The sequence below is a fragment of the Neolamprologus brichardi genome, chromosome 4 (assembly GCF_056152115.1).
Source record: "Neolamprologus brichardi isolate AB-2024 chromosome 4, ASM5615211v1, whole genome shotgun sequence".
Lineage (NCBI taxonomy): Eukaryota > Metazoa > Chordata > Actinopteri > Cichliformes > Cichlidae > Neolamprologus > Neolamprologus brichardi.
The window spans coordinates 11,358,936-11,375,958 of NC_142107.1; the positions used below are offsets into that span (position 1 = coordinate 11,358,936).

At 39.4% G+C, this 17,023-nt stretch overlaps 1 protein-coding gene across 1 annotated transcript; it reads right to left on the bottom strand.

The window, feature by feature from the left end:
• On the bottom strand, positions 1–15,379 carry LOC102787354 (nuclear GTPase SLIP-GC-like). The gene is made up of 21 exons (XM_087840288.1): positions 15,238–15,379; positions 14,778–14,890; positions 14,533–14,586; positions 13,784–13,808; positions 12,669–12,761; positions 12,382–12,469; positions 11,419–11,632; positions 11,091–11,318; positions 6,406–6,606; positions 6,155–6,327; positions 3,577–3,631; positions 3,400–3,487; positions 3,185–3,306; positions 2,616–2,792; positions 2,371–2,525; positions 2,135–2,252; positions 1,897–2,005; positions 1,701–1,831; positions 1,425–1,506; positions 1,243–1,325; positions 1–1,107 (listed from the first exon to the last, which is right to left on the bottom strand). The coding sequence occupies exons 1-20, from the start codon at positions 15,302–15,304 to the stop codon at positions 1,252–1,254; spliced, it is 2,367 nt and encodes a 788-aa protein (XP_087696414.1). The 5' UTR covers positions 15,305–15,379; the 3' UTR covers positions 1–1,107; positions 1,243–1,251.
• Positions 15,380–17,023: the final 1,644 nt, after the last annotated feature.

Sequence of the window (17,023 nt, forward strand, 5' to 3'; positions counted from 1 at the left end):
TAGAAAAGAACACGTATGATTAACATTTAAATGCTCTATGTCACAAGCCTAGTTTTGTTATACTTTTTCTTCAACAACTGCATGGTCTGTCACTATAAATTAGGAGATGTAAATATCTTTATTTCACCAAGGATGGTTCAGTGTATCTTAATCCTGTATGCTAAAAGAGGTAATAAAGGAAGCACTGAAGTATTGACATTACTGAAATAAGGTTACAGGAAACATGAAAGTATGCTAAGCGTGAGTGAACCGTTTCAGGAGGAAAATACAAGAAAGCATTGTCGGGGGAGGAAACACGAGATAATTAATGAAGACAAAAATCAAAACAAGAATTCAACGATATGTGCAGAAATAATTAAAATGTTAAACACTTAAAATAATTAAAAAGAAACTCAAAACCCCGAACTGAAACCCAAACTGTAATATATTCACTAGTAATTCTAAGCCCAGAAAAAGCAAAATGGCAGGAAAATGACTGAAGTAGCTGCTGATTTCCTACAACATTATTTATGCCTATTTCTTACTATTTGTCATGTACACACATGTTATAACTGGAACAAACAAGTATTTGCCATTAGAACTAAGAAGTTAAAGTGTTAAATATCATTTCAGTGCTGGATAAGGCTTAATGTTTAACTAATAATCTCATACATTAGAATAAATGCTCCCATCCCAATGAACCCACAGTATACACATTAACTTAAAACATTAAATTATGACATATAAAACAAGCATGATTTTGGAAACCGTAATCTCAGGCTCTTACAATTAAAACCATAAATCTCAGGTTTAAATGGGGAAATGCATTACATATCTTCACGCTCTGCTATAAGTGATTAAAAATGTACTACAAATTTTTAAAAAAAGAAAGAAATCAAATCATGATTTAGACCTTCATGATTAATACCTTAATATTAGCAGTTTTAATTGATATCTCTAATATTCCAGATGCTTTTTGTATAAAAATTTATTAAAAGTCGAAAGTACACACCAACACAACAGTAAAAGAGAGCAAAACAAAAATTATTGTGACAGTATCTAAAGACCTCGTGTATTCATCAGTGTTTCCTCAGGGATGCTCTGTGGGTCATCAGGCCTCAGCTGTTTCTGTGGAGCAAATCAGAAATGGATCAGCTGCTGGACGGATCAGTTAAATTGTAAATAAAGATAATGCTCACAATAATCAGCACAAAAGTTCATGATCAAAGCCCTTTAAACAATTTGTGACATTTTAATATTTACCTAGTGTGGTTATTTTTCTTCATCTTGAATGACACTAAGTTCATCATAATGTTTTTTCACCACCTCAAGATGTTCCGAAACATCTAAAAACACAGTATTTGCATTTGTTATACATTTACTGTTAGTGTTTGTATTGATAAGATTCCTAATACTAACATCAATACTTTATATATTCTGTTTACCTGGCAGTGAGCAGGCCTCCGACTTAAGTGAGTGTTCAATGGAATCCTTCATGGTTTTCTCCAGTGTCCTCAGGACAGTTTCCTAATTTATCATCAAAAACTTTACTTTTTACAGAGGCAACTATTGAATCCAAGAATAACTGGACAAGATATAAATTATTGGTTTGATATGTGTTTCAGGGTTGCTTCGGAATTTTTGTACATCTCACCAAAATCACCAAAATAATTTGTTTCATCATATTTCATATCATAAATTCATATAAAATTGTAACAAACCTTCAAATCGTTCAAGAGCTCCAACATGACATTTTTTGCTTCCTCAAACATGTCCATCTTTGAGTGCACATGTCTCTCAATAGTGTCCCTCATGTTCTTCAGGGTGCCTTTTCCTGTAAATGCTGCTGCTTCTACAAGGAGACAATAATTTTTATGCACAGTTTAATAGAAATACCTTCATTCATGTCTTTCTTACCTTTATAGCATTCTTTCATGTTGTCCTTGATTGTCTCTGTCAAACTGTTGTAGATTAATTTCTTTTGTGTGAGGATGGTTTTGTTGAGCTTTGTCTTCATTTTTTCCCCCTTAGAAACACAAAATATGGATTAGCATTGTTTAACAAATATTAAGATAAATTAAGTACAAGTTCACTTTTTAATGATTTTCTAATAACAGATAAGCCAACAGGTTAATGATTAGGGAAGCTCTTTTACCTCTGTCTGGAGAAATGTCAGTTGCAGTTTGACATCTTTGTACTTTTCAATCAGTGAATCAGTGCTGAGTGAAAACGCATCGATGGCTCCATTGAAATGTCCACATTTTATGTTGTTTCTGAATGGGGCAAAGATATGGTTAATAATGGCAGTACTAGCAAGTTTATGATTTTCTGCGATTTGGATACATTTATTCTTGTATATATTGGTGCTGTTCAGATTTCGATTATTCTCACGGGAAGGTATCTCTGAATTTTTCATCAATGCTTTCAGTCAAATAAGACGCTAATATCATGTTGAGGTTTTTAGGTTTTCCTTTTTTTGGTTTCTGGATGCCATCATTCCTAACTGCAGACTTTAGTGTCATGTGAAAAGCTCTGTTTGTTTTTTTCTGAAACAAAACAGAATTTTTATTTAATTTTTTTTAACATGGTCACAAAGTGTCCTGAGGTTTTGATCTAATTGTAATAAAAATACATACACTAGGGTATAAGAAGGACTTCAGTTTTTTTTCACATGCTTTTTTGGATTTTTCAACTCCCTCACTTAGGCATTGTTCAAAAGCTTTTATAATGTCTTCAATTGCTTTTTTGACTTGATTAAGTTGGATGCTCAAGTTTCCCTCAAGGATTGCAAACACATCATTTTTTTGTTCAACCTGAAAAAAAGAAAGATCATTATTTAAAGCAGGAAAACATAACAACATAAAAACATTGTCTCTTTACTCATTCACGATGTTTGAGGGGGTGTTGACAAACCCAAGTTTTTAACATTAAGCTCATGCATAAGTTCAGTCAGATAAGTCTGTCTTCATTCATCTGCCTCTAAATAAATAATATTCAGTTCTTCCAAATGATCTCTCCTTACTCAATCACTAATAATATATTACCACATATAGATTTATGATGTCCAATATCCCACATTTTCAGTGAATGTGAGGATACCTTACAATACACACTTTAGTGGCTATGAACATTTTTTGTGTGTATTTTTTATGTATTTTTAATGACCTCTAAGAAGACTATGAATGGCTTTATTGCACAATCTTACCACTTCTCCACTTCTGGCCCCTTGAATCAAAGACAGAATCCCATAAGCTCCAGACACATAGTTTAATGTCTCTGAATGAGCATCATTCAGATTTTTCAAAATTTCCTTGAGTTTCAGTATTTCTGTTAAAAATTGAACAAGAAATATAAACTTGAGCAATACATTTTCTGTTACACAAAAACATACTTTAAGTAACTGGTAGTTACTTCACCTACCATTGACATCTGGATTTACATTCTCCCCTTTGAGGAACTCTTTGGAGCTCACTGTGAAGACTTTGAAACAATCCTCACTGAAGTGATTCTGAGAACATTTTTGTTAGTCAGTTTTTACTTTTTGGGCAGTTTTAGAAGATAATTGTTTTAGATTTTGCTGTCAGATTATAAATTTACCGTAATCGTTTTCCGCTTTTTGAATTCATTCTTCACTGCATTCTTGATTTTCTTTCTTTTAGAAAGGAAGGAAAATGGGATATAAAAGTAATTTATTATTAGTTTGCAATGGAAAATTTCTATTTTTCTCATTTAAGGTGTAAGCACTTGTGTGCATAGTTGTGGCACCGTAATGAAAACTTCCACTGAACAGTCTAAAACTAGATGAACCCCAAATTCCACCAACACATGAATTTCCCAACCAGAGGAGAGAGCTACCTGGATAAAGCTTACACCAACATGTGCGGGGCCTACAAGACAGCTGTGCGCCCGCACATTGGCTCATCTGACCATGCCACTGTGATGCTGCTGCCCACGTACGCAATACTGCTGAAACGCACAAAACCAGCAAGAAAAACCATCAGTCTGGCCAACTGGGGCTGTCTCAACGCTTCAGGTCTGCTTCGAGTGCACAGACTGGAACATGTTTAAAGAGGGAGCCACCCAAAATGGCTTCTTGGACCTGGACGAGTTCACTGCATCTCTGATCTGCTACATCAGTAGGTGCACAGAAGATGTAAGTGTCTCCAGAAACATCACCACAAGACCCAATGAGAAGCCCTGGTTCAGCGGTATGTGCATGTCTGAGAGAGCGTGATGCTGCTTTCCAGTCTGGAGAACAGCTCTCAGAACAGCCAGAGCCAACCTCTCTCACGCCATCCGATAAGCAAAGCGTGCACATGCACAAAAGATCCAGGGGCAGGGCATTCAGGCCATCACACAGTACAAGCCTGTACCAAGCAGCTGTGATGGAGATGCCACACTTTCTGAAGAGCTGAACAAGTTCTATGCACAATTTGATGCCCTGAACAACACACAAGCAAAGAAAGCCACGCCCCCCACCACCGACCAGACCATCTCTCTGCCGATGTGAGGAGATTTCTCACCAAGGTCAACCCACGAAAAGCTGCTGGACCAGACAACATCCCAGGCCGCTTACTGAGAGACTGCGCTGATCAGCTGGTCTTCACAGACATTTTCAACTCATCACTGAGCCAGATGATCATCCCAGCATGCTTCAAGTCCACCACCATCATCCCGGTGCCAAAGAAATCCTCTGTATCCTGCCTGAATGATTACCGTCCCATCGCCCTGACCCCATCATGATGAAGTGCTTTGAGAAACTTGTCATGGCACATGTGAAGAGCAACCTCCCCTACTCACTGGACCCACTGCAGTTTGCATACTGGCCAAACAGAACGACCAAGGATGCTATTTTCACTGCACTTCACATCTACCTCTCCCACCTGGACAAGAAAGACACCAATGTCAGAATGATGTTCATAGACTTTAGCTCAGCATTCAACACCATTATCCCCCAAAAACTGTTTGACAAACTCAGCAAGTTGGGACTGAGCACCTCTGTCTGCAACTGGATACTAGATTTCCTGTCAGAGAGGCCTCAGTCCATCCAAATCTGCAACAACATCACCAGCAGGAGCTCCTCAGGGCTGAGTTCTCAGCCCTCTGTTGTTCACCCTCCTGACACATGACTGCACAATCTCACACATCTCAGACAACCTCACCTGGACCACTAACACCACCTCCATCACCAAAAAGGCCCAGCAGTGCCTCCAATTCCTGAGAAGCCTAAAGGGGGCCAACCTCCCTCCTCCCACCCTCACCCACCCTCACCATGTTCTACAGGAGCATCAGAGAGTGTTCTGACCAGCTGCATCCCCGTTTGGTTTGTAAACTGCAAAGTCGGCGACCTCAGCCAGCTACATCGGATCGTCAAAGAAGCTGCAAAGATCATCGGAACTTCTCTCCCTCTGCTACAGGACATCTTTCACAAACGCTGCACCAGTAAGGCCTCATGCATAGTGCTTGACCTTTCCCACCCATCACATAGACTCTTTTCCCTTCTCCCATCCGGCAGATGTTATCGCAGCATTGGGGCCTCATCCTCCAGACTGTGAGGATCCCACAAGCCATCAGACTCCTGAAGTCACTACCAGCTCCCCCATTCCCCCTCACCACACACACCCACACAAACCACTAACTGACTATTGGACCCCACATGTAAGGTTTATATTGTTGATTGTCATTTATGCTTAGAAATATATACTCATATATGCTTAGAGTTTTATAATCGATTGCATAATAATAGAGGTTTGATCCGTAGTAGTCTGTAGAGACTGTGTGTGCCTTCCAGAGTGTTCTGGCGTGCACACACAACTTAAGGTCATGAGAGAGGTTATACATTCTCTTACTGATTTATACTATAGGGGGACACCTACTCTGTATCTGTTTTATTATAAGTGCCTTTTGTTTAGATGAACTGCTGGACTTCCAGGCCAGTAGATTTTGGGGATTTGTTCACAGGGTCATATCTTGACACCTGTAATACTGTAAGTAATAGTTCTTAAATGAATTTGTCATTTCTATGCAAGTGTGGCCTATTGCAATGGGAGACCTTAACTTCTGTTGTAATGGACATCCACACTGTTGAAATAATTAAATAGTGAAGTGTATGGTCACCATGTGCATCTGTGCCAAACTTTCTTTGTAATTAGAATTTTTGGTATATTTGACTTACAGATCATCTGGTTTTTCATGATCTGACTTGGTGCAGATAAAATAAATTTGCTGACACTCGCCACCATTTCCCAGCAGGCTACTGGCCTCTTCCAGGATCTCCCAGGCTTCTCTTTCTGATGCTGCTCGATTCATTTCAGTCACAATCCAAACTGTAGAACAACTGGCAATAAACTGAAAAGGAAATAAAAGTATGTAAATTATAAATAAAAAAATGCTTTGAAGAAAGATGACATGACTTCTGTGAATTACCCCTTTCCACATTTGATCTCTGCTTCTGTTAGAGTCACCATTTCCAGGAAGGTCCACGAGTGTGACGTGATCAAGAAAATCATTGTCTGGCACTTTGACAGTCACACACTTCACAAGCGGCCAGTACCACCTCTTTACTTCTTCGCTCTCATTTGAGTCACTTCTTGTATATTTCACAAATTTTTCAGACAACCTTTCAGCCTGCAAAAAGTAATGGGATGAATAAAAGAAAATGTATTGTCTGTGCTCATAACATAAGTTTTATTGCATGAAAAAGAAGACAGGAAATGAAATCCATCCATCCATTCATCTTCTTCCACTTATCCGGGGCCAGGCCACGGGGGCAGCAGCCCAAGTAGAGAAGCCCAGACCTCCCTCTCCCTAGCCACCTCCTCTAGTTTGTCCGGAGGAACACCAAGGCGTTCCCAGGCCAGCCGAGAGATATAATATCTCCAGCATGTCCTGGGTCTGCCCCGGGGCCTCCTCCTGGTGGGATATGCCCGGAACACCTCAGCCAGGAGGCGCCCAGGAGGCATCCTTCAGATGTCCGAACCACCTACTGGCTCCTTTTGATGTAGAGGAGCAGCAGCTCTATTCTGAGCCCCTCCCGGATGGCTGAACTTCTCACCCTATCTCTAAGGGAGAGGCCAGCCACCCTTCGGAGAATGCTCATTTCCACGGCTTGTATCTGCGATCTCGTTCTTTCAGTCACTACTCACAGCTCGTGATCATAGGTGAGGGGGTAGGGACGTAGATCGACCGGTAAATTGAGCTCTTCACCACGACTGACCGGTGCAGCGTCCGCATCACTGCAGCCACAGCGCCAATCCGTCTATTGGCCTCCGGCTCCCTTCTCCCATCACCCGTGAACAAGACCCTGAGATATTTAAACTCCTCCACTTGGGGCAGGAACTCGTCTCACCCTTTTCCAGCTGAGAACCATAACCTCAGATTTGGAGGTCATGGAGGTTGAGGTCTCCCAAATGGGGAGGATCAGTGTGATCCCCCTTTAGTTGGAACACACCCTCCGGTCTCCCTTCTTAAAAATGGGGACGACCACCCCTGTCTGCAAGTCCAGGGGTACCGCCCCTGATCTCCACGTAACATTGCAGAGGCGTGTCAGCCAGGACAGCCCTACAACATCCAGAGCCTTCAGGAACTCGGGGCAGACCTCATCCACACAAGGGGCTCTGCCACCAAGGACTTGTTTAACTGCCTCAGTGACGTCACCCCTGGACATTAGCGGTTCGTCCCCCTCATTGCCAGAGTCTCCTTCCTCCTCGTAAGATGTATCAGTGGGATTAAGGAAGTCCTTGAAGCATTCCTTCCACCGCCCGACAATTTTCTCAGTCGAAGTCAGCAGCACTCCACCAGCAACAACTAGGGGTTACTAGATATTTGGCACGAAGACTTGGGCGAGCCAGGGATTAAACCACCAACCCTCCAATTAGTAGGTACCTGCTTAACGTCTAAACTACAGGGTGGGCCGTTTATATGGATACACCATAATAAAATGGGAATGGTTGGTGATATTAAAGTCCTATTTGTGGCACATTAGTATATGTGAGGGGGCAAACTCCTCAAGATGGGTGGTGACTAGGGATGGGTATCGTTTAGGTTTTATCCGATACCGGTGCCAAACCGGTACTTTTGAAACGGTGCCGGTGCTTAAACGGTGCTCAAACCGGTGCTCAAACCGGTGCTCAAACCGGTGCTCAAACCGGTGCTTAAAGAATGGAGAACACAAAATTAGTCCAAAAACCTCTCATATTCAGCTGGTTTTTTTTGTAAAAAGATAACAATGTTAGCCTTTTCTGCAGCTATAGGGCATATATGGTATCACTCTTGGCTGGAAGCAGTGCTTAAAGAATGGAAAAAACAAACTTTGTCCAAAAACCTCTCATGTTTAGCTGTTTTCCACTTTTTCTTTGGTCATTTTAGCCTTTTTGGCCAGGGTGAAGGGAGTATCTGTCATCAAACAAGAAGACAGCCGCATGTAACTAAGACGGTGTTTGCTAGTTCACCTTACATGCATTAATGTAATAACGTGGTCAGCCTACTACGTAAATTACACACGGACAACATTAAGCTACTCACGCAGAGAAGAATGGCTGCTGCTGCATCATTATCCGTCATCATTTCTGTTACACTGGCAGGGCTAGGGGCCAGGACTCTACTCTTCGTGTTTTTGGGGGATGTTGCTAACTCCGGTCCGATAACAGGCAACCCACCCGCAGTAGATGCGCTCGGTGTGAGGTCTCGCAGCAAGCTATCAAATACAGCGCATTTTTCGGCTTTAAAAAAAAACGCTATGCGTTGCCAGGTGTTTCATCGGATTTAAGGTGTTACCTCCTTTGCACAGTATCACAGTATCACCTTAAAGCACTTGTTACAGGCTGCTGAGTTTGCATATTTTGCTGTGAAGTACAGCCAGACTTTTGACCGCTTCGCCTTGGGCATTTTTAATCTGTAGCTCTGCTCTAAAAGAACGTACGTACCTGGACCCGCCTACTATCCTCAGAAACGTAAAATGATTGGCTAGAATTCAAAGTGTATGACAGCTCAGGAAAAAAAAGCACCGAAATAAAGCACCGAAATGTGCGCTGCTTTTCGGTCTGGTTACTACTGTTTATGTCAGAACCGGTGCCATCATGGTACCGGATACCGGTACCCATCCCTAGTGGTGACCATGGTCGCCATTTAGAAGTTGGACATCTTGGATACAATTTTTGCTTTTTCAATAGGAAGAGGGCCATGTGACACATCTAACTTATTGGTAATGTCACAAAAAAAAACAATGGTGTGCTTGGTTTCAACGTAACTTTATTCTTTCATGAGTTATTTACAAGTTTCTCTTTGTTCACAGCCATTGACATGTGGAAGAGGTTAACACGTGAGGAGCGGATCGAAATTGTGTTGATATCTGGTGAACGCAGTAACTGGGTCATTGCAGCAAATTTCAATGCAAGACACCCTACGTGACCACCCATCTCCCATGCTACAGTCAGCAAACTGCTTGCTAAGTTTCGTGAAACTGGTTCAATGTTGGATTTGCCAAAATGTGGACGCAAGAAAACTGTCACTAATGAAGAAACATCAGTGGCTGTCCTAGCTTCATTCAGCAAGAGCCCACAGCATAGCACTTGCCGCATGTCACTGGAGAGTGGCATTAGTTGAAGATCCCTTCAGCAGATATTAGCTGCTCACAAATGGCACCCTTACAAACTCCAGCTACTGCAGCATCTCAACGAGGATGACCCAGATCGGCGCACAGAATTTGCAGAATGGGCAAAACAAAAATTGGAACAGGGCCCTCAGTTCACGCAGAAGATTTTGTTCAGTGATGAAGCAAATTTTTATGTGAATGGTGAATTTAACAAACAAAACCACTGCTATTGGTTTGACACTAACCCACATTGGATGGATCCCTCCAAAACTGTTGGAACAACAAAAGTGATGGTTTGGTGTGGTATATGGGGTACAACAATAGTGGGTCTATTCTTCATCAATGGAAACCTCAAGGCCACTGGATATTTGAAATTACTACATGATGATAGGTTTCCCTCTTTATGCACTGAAGCTGGCACGTTCCCTGAGTTTTTCCAGCAAGATGGTGCACTACCACATTATGGGTGCCAGGTCTGAGCATTCCTAGATGAACAGTTTCCTGGAAAGTGTATTGGTCAACGTGGGCCAGTTGAATGGATGCCTTTGCTGGCATTTCTCCTGCGGTGTTGCTATCAGTGTGTGAAGAGTGAGAGAAGAGGGTTGCATTGACAATCCAACACAATGGGCAGCACATTGAACACATAAGTGGTTAGAAACTTGTAAATTACGCATGAAAGAATAAAGTTACATTGAAACCAAGCACACCATTCTTTTTCTTGTGACATTATCAATAAGTTTGATGTGTCACATGGCCCTCTTCCTATTGAAAAAAACAAAAGTTGTATCCAAGATGGCCGACTTCTAAATGGCCACCATGGTCACCACCCATCTTGAGGAGTTTGCCCCCTCACATATACTAATGTGCCACAAACAGGACTTTAATATCACCAACCATTCCCACTTTATTATGGTGTATCCATATAAATAGCCCCCCATGTACACTCACTGAAGCAAGAGCAATTGCATTAGCCTGTGAATTACTGGCATAGATTGTTGAATCTTTCCTGTTTTATGTTACCTGACTCAGTCAGCAGACCTCCAGTCTATAAAAATCTGTGGTACTTTTTTTTTTTTACTTCTGTGTTCAAATGTGAAATTCTTGAACACCTCCACAAATAAAACATCAAATTTTAAACACCACAATTGTAATTTGGACTTTTGTTCCTTATTTGGTGGGTGCCAAATATTTTTAATGGAAATTCCCAGAAGGCACATCAACATATTGCAGACATATATCTGTTCAGCAATACACTGCAGCAACATCTGCTTCACCAGTGCTTTTTCTCTGTCTGCACTTTCCAAGTAGGGAGGCATTACATAGCATGGACATCATGTTCCTACTAAAAAGATCAGCATCAGCATAGCTTGCCGCCACTGTAGTGACTTCCTACTGCTCTCTATGTCATGTTCATAAGCCACACACTAACCTGCATCTCATCCAAACTGGGGTCTGATGTTCTAGAAAAAGAATTCAAGTTTGAAGAAGTTCATGTTGGTCTGTATTACTGTACACTTACTGAGTCACTTTTCAAAATTTTTATCTTGGATGTTCGAAACTCTGGAATATCTATGAAATATTTGTTGTCCATGAGGCTGTGAGTGGATCTTTCTTTCCACTCTTCTCCATACAGCGCAGATAACTTTCCGTCAGGATCAAGTAAATCATCATTACCACCATCATCATCATCGTCGTCGTCATTGTCTTCAAGAGCCTGTTTTAGTGACTGCACCTCATCTTCCCAATCCTAAAAAAAACAAATAAAATGGCATCTTAATTTTAGTTGTTTTTGGAGCTACATTGTAACACATTACTTCAAGAATCACCATATTCATATTTCATTCTACCTCTTTTGTAATGAACTCGATGTGTGCCTCATACTTTGATCCATTGGTAGCCTCCACCTTTATCATCACTGAGGTACATGCACTGACACTTCCAGAAGGCAACAGGCCCTCCTTATTTATGATGGCATTGATTAAAGAGCTCTTTCCAGCCCCAGTTTTACCAAAGACACCTACCAGGTGTCTCCTTTCTGTCTCCAAATTCTTGATTTTATCTCTGTTGAAAGAGTTTAAATATGGATGAACTGACCCATTCTCAGAGACAAACTGAAAATGTGGCGAAATCAGAAAGATTTGATTTTGAAAAACTTACTTAGAATGTTTAGATTTGATATTTTTAATGCGTCTCTAAATAGACTACATATGTGTAAAACATGACCAATTAATTAGTGCTATTGATCACCTCCAGTGATCAATAGCATTCACACACACATTCACACCAGTGTGTGAATGTGTGTGTGAATGGGTGAATGACTGGATATGTAAAGTGCTTTGGGGTCCTTAGGGACTAGTAAAGCGCTATATAAATACAGGCCATTTACCTCTGAAAAGTGAGATTATGGTTTCTGGAACAATTCACCTTAATACTGGAATGAGCTGAATCACAGCTCCATGTCGAGCTCTGACAGAGTTCAAATCTTTAGTATGTTTATTAAACCATATTACAGCAAAATGTTCCTCCAACTGTTTCTTTTTGGTACCACTTACTTTCTAGCTTCTTTTAAAAAACCCTTCCAAACCTTTTTGAGACATGCTGACATCAAATACAAAATGCTCTATTTTTTTTCTTAAAATGGTGCATTTTCTCAGCTTAAGAATTTGATATATTTTTGTGTTTTATTGTCAATACAATATCAAAGTAAGAGATTTCATAAATGGTGTTTTTATTTTCACTTTACAGACTGTCCCAACTTTCTTGGAATTGGTTGGAACATCCAACAAAAATAGGGAATCTTTATTACTTACTTTAGGAAAGCACTGAGCTTGTCACGGCAATGTAGTCCTTCACTGACACATCTCATTATGTTTTTGACATCAGACAGTATTTCTGTTTCTGTCAGAGTAAAAAAACAAAACAAAACAACAACAAAAACCCAAAAACTAATAACTAGGAACCAGGAACCAGTGTAATGCAAAATGTGGCCCACTGATATGCAAAGCAGGAAAAATTGTGGGAATTTTTGAAGTTCATACTATAGCTATTATATTGCAAAAAAATGCACATTAGAATTTTTCATTATTTATACATGTACCTGACTGTGATCCTGCTGCACAGTTGTATTGTTTTTTAAGAGGTGGTTGCCATTTTCTGGGCTCACTCTGAAGATGATCTGACTTTCTCTTTCCTTTTTGGATTTAGAAAAAGAAAATAATTTCTCTCAAGATTGTAACTTCTGATAACACACGTAAACATTTTTTTTAATCATCAGAAACCACAACACACTTTTCTAAACAAGATTTTTCATTCCAATTTCAAATCTGCTTTCACTTTTTTTCCATCACATCAACTTTTTGAATTATGAGTAATACTACTTTGCAATGGATTTGCATGCAGTTTTTATTAAACTTAAAAAGTTTCGCCAGCACTGAGCCGGGGGATCCAATTGGTTATCCGCCAAGACACTGGATGATCCTCGACCCAAATTAGGGCCATTACTGGTGCCGACTGCAGCCCGATAACCATCAGACGGCATCGGAGACTGAAGGGCTTCAAAAACAAAAAATGTCTTCAAAGGCCTCGTCTCTCTGAACGCCACAGAACTGACAGTTTGGACCTCATGCTCAAAAAAAGTTTTTTAAATTTTCTTTATTTTTTTTATTCCCATTTCTTCTTGTTGCATGTTGAAGCTCTACTTGGAACCTTGTTAAAATCCAAACCATGCAAAATGGGATTTTTTCGCCATTTCTCAAGTGATCTTAAGCTTTTTATCAGGTGTGTACAATTTCCTTCAGTGTACAATTTGAATATCTTCTTAAGGTCTGTGGTAAGAGGGCGACATTGTGCTTTTGTCGTGAATAAACCACACATGTAACCGAAATCGTCTAGATGATTAATACAATTTCTAGGCATGGTAACACGTGAAATCAATTGCAATTAATGCCGTCTGTAACATAAAACACAGGGAACTGTTGTTAAATCTGGTAACATGCTTAGGCTAATTATAACAACTATCATGTAATATATAACTAGCTTCACCATAAAAACAGAAAAAACTAAACACAGATTTGAAATCACCATTAAAAATATTACAAAACTTATATCTGATGATTTTTACCTGTATAATGGAGTTTAAATGCTGCAAAAGTACTACTGTAAAAATAAATAAATTAGATGTAATAAAATGAGAATGACAGACATTTTTCTCACCTCTTTCACTTATGGATGGAAAATCCTGAGGATGAATAGAAATATCTGACTTTTATATTTGAAATTAAACTACTGTAGTTGTACATGTATGCATAATTGAATGTATACAGGAAATTATATCACCTGTATAGAGACACATTGCTCTTTAACAAACTTAAAAAAAAATTAAAAAAAAACTTTCACATGCACTTTTTACAGTGTGCAAAACATGCACAAATAAATATATGGACTTACGTTCTCCATTAGTACAACAATGAAAAAATGGAAAGCTTTCATATTCTTGCCTCTCAACAAACAAGATCCCATGAGTTAATATTTCTGCCTCATTCAGCACCAGTGACACAGACCTAGAGACCAGTTGGTAACCCCCTGTCCCTGGCAACCACCAGCTGCTAGGGTAAAATGTGTACACAAACATCAGCCAGTTGCATCAGTTTAGTGATGGGGTTGTAACGTGTTAATTGGTGGGGTTGTAAGGATTTTAGGTTGCCAACTGGTCTCTTGGCTTGTGTGACTGAGGCTTTACTTTGACTCAGGTCACCTTAGTTTATATGTATGACAAATGAAGGCATGCTGGTTCATTATCTGAAATTCAATAATCCTTAGCTGATCCAAATCAGCTGTTTCTTTAGGCTCTTGTTTGCAGAGCAGGCAAAGCTATGTGCAAATCAATGTAAAATGTTTACTTTAAAAATGTAAGTTACAGTACAGATACTGAAAGAAGTGCCATGAAACTGTTTTTGACTTACTTGACCAGAAGTATTGACTGCTTCTTTTTGTGGTTGGGTTGTATTTTGCTCTTCCTAACATAATGAAAACATTACAAATCCATATTGGCAAAAAATGAAAGAACTTTTGTGAATAATATCATAGACACACTGATAGTTAAGTAGTTTGTGCACCATAATTATTCTACAACAAATTCATCTGTAAACTTTAACATGAGTGTGGTTTTTCAGACAAAAAGGAAATAAATCTTAAAGCCTTTAATTACCTTTAACAGCTTTAGTTTTTCCTTGAATTTTACTCTAGGTCCAGCTTTTGCGATCAATTGATCAATTTCCTGATCATTGAGATGATACAGACTTTCCTCATCAATTTCTTGAGCTGTAATAAAGTTAAATAGCAGAAATAACGATTATTTATAAAATTACTTCAGAAACACTTTTTTAAAGGAGTTCTGCATTGATGTATGATTTGAACACATTTAATTCCATTTTATTTTAAGCAACTATCACTTTCCAGTCTTAGGACATTTTCTCTTGCACATTTTGTGTAGTAAATATGAAAACCGCAAATGCTTTGCTACTCTAAGCATAGACGACATTCAAAACTGATCATGCTATAGTACAGAGAAGCATTAAATGTGTATTAATAGGTATTATTTTTCAGAGTTAACAAAACGTATAAGTAGCAATATCTGTACCCATCACTGATGCACAGTAATAATTTACCTTCAAATGCATCAATCCAGTCACTTAGTTTCCATTCAGTCAGTTTGTTTCGCACATAATCATCCATGACCAAGAATAGAAACTGAAAGATAAATTTTAATTGCCGATCCTGTCGAGGTGAACGAGCGGACTCTAGCACAGAACTAAGGTTTCAATTAAAGAGAGTTTATTTACAGTGACACCAGGCGCTATAAACAACAGTGCAGGGCAATTAGTGCTCCTGGGAATCCAGGGAAAAATGAACACGTCCAAAACTCCTCTTCTCAATCGCCAGTCCCTCACGCGTCCTCTTTTGTACGATACACGACGTCCACATACGAATATCCTAACTCACGAAAAAGACAAGGGAAAATAGGGAAGCGTCCAGTAGGGTCTGTACACGGGAAGAGAACACAAGTTAGACATCCACAGAAACACGAGCGCCACGATCCAGCGACAAGTAACACAGAGCCGCCGCACTGCGCATCAGGTGAGTGGAATAATTGCAGGTGCGTAGGCCAAGAGCATGAACCAATGACTGTAGAAAATGTGGGCGACCTGACAGTCCCCCGTTATGCTGGCTGCATTGTAGATCATAAACCCCGCCTCCTCCGTGTTAACGGATGGCACTGGGGTCAGACAGACTAAAATGAAAGCCTTCTCCTCAGAAACCTTTTTTCTAGAGTTTCATCTGCTATTTTAAGTAGTTCTTATCACATTAATTTGGGTTTAAGGAGTCATTTTCTCACAAATGTATTTTAATCATAACTAGATGCTGTAATGATAACACATTTATGCACTTAACATAGAACTATAACATCTATGATGAATGTGGTTCACTTCAACACATGCGTTGAAGGCATTGACACATTGACTATATGTGTAAATGGCCTAGACGTGGTACTGCAAAGTCAGATTTAGTCACTTTGCAAAACTGAAATACCAAAAACCGACAAGCTGGTTCGTGGACAGATTACCAAACTGGTCCATTTTTATGGAGAGTAATGTGCAATACCTGATGCCTTTTAGTGGTAAATGATTTATTGAAATTATTTCAGATTATTATAACACATATTCTAATTCAGACTAGATTTGAAATATATATTTGAAAGTAAACAGCTTTGACCAAACAATATAACTAAACAATATAACTGTCTTCCTTCTCTCACCCCAACTGGTCGCAGCAGATGGCCGCCCCTCCCTGAGCCTGGTTCTGCCAGAGGTTTCTTCCTGTTAAAAGGGAGTTTTTCCTTCCCACTTTCGCCAAAGTGCTTGCTCATAGGGGGTCATATGATTGTTGGGGTTTTCTCTGTATCTATGAAGAGCCTTGAGGCGACTTTTGTTGTGATTTGGCGCTATATAAATAAAATTGAATTGAATTGAATTAAAATTTGATTTCAGGTACAAAAACACGACTAATTGTTCAGCCCTAGTTGTCATTATCAGTTAGTAAAAGTTATTCCTCAGTTGCCCGTGGTTTACAGTCTGCTTAAACAAGATTGAATCATCAGCAGAAGAAATTTCTCTTGCCACTGCCTGCAATTTTTAAATTACTGAAATTAATAGTTTTATTGCACTTTTCTGTAAATAAGTAAAATAGAATTTTTTTGTACACCACCTTTATTGTAATATCTATAGTGTCAATTCGAGATTTCAAATTGTTCCTTTGAAGTTTTATGGTTTATTTTCTTGTCGAAATTAAAAATCAGAGTATGTTTTGCTCTCAAGAGTTTGCGTTGTGAATGTTTATGTAAATGTTTAAAAAAAATGTTCATTTCAGTATTTCAAATTCAAAATGTTCATATAC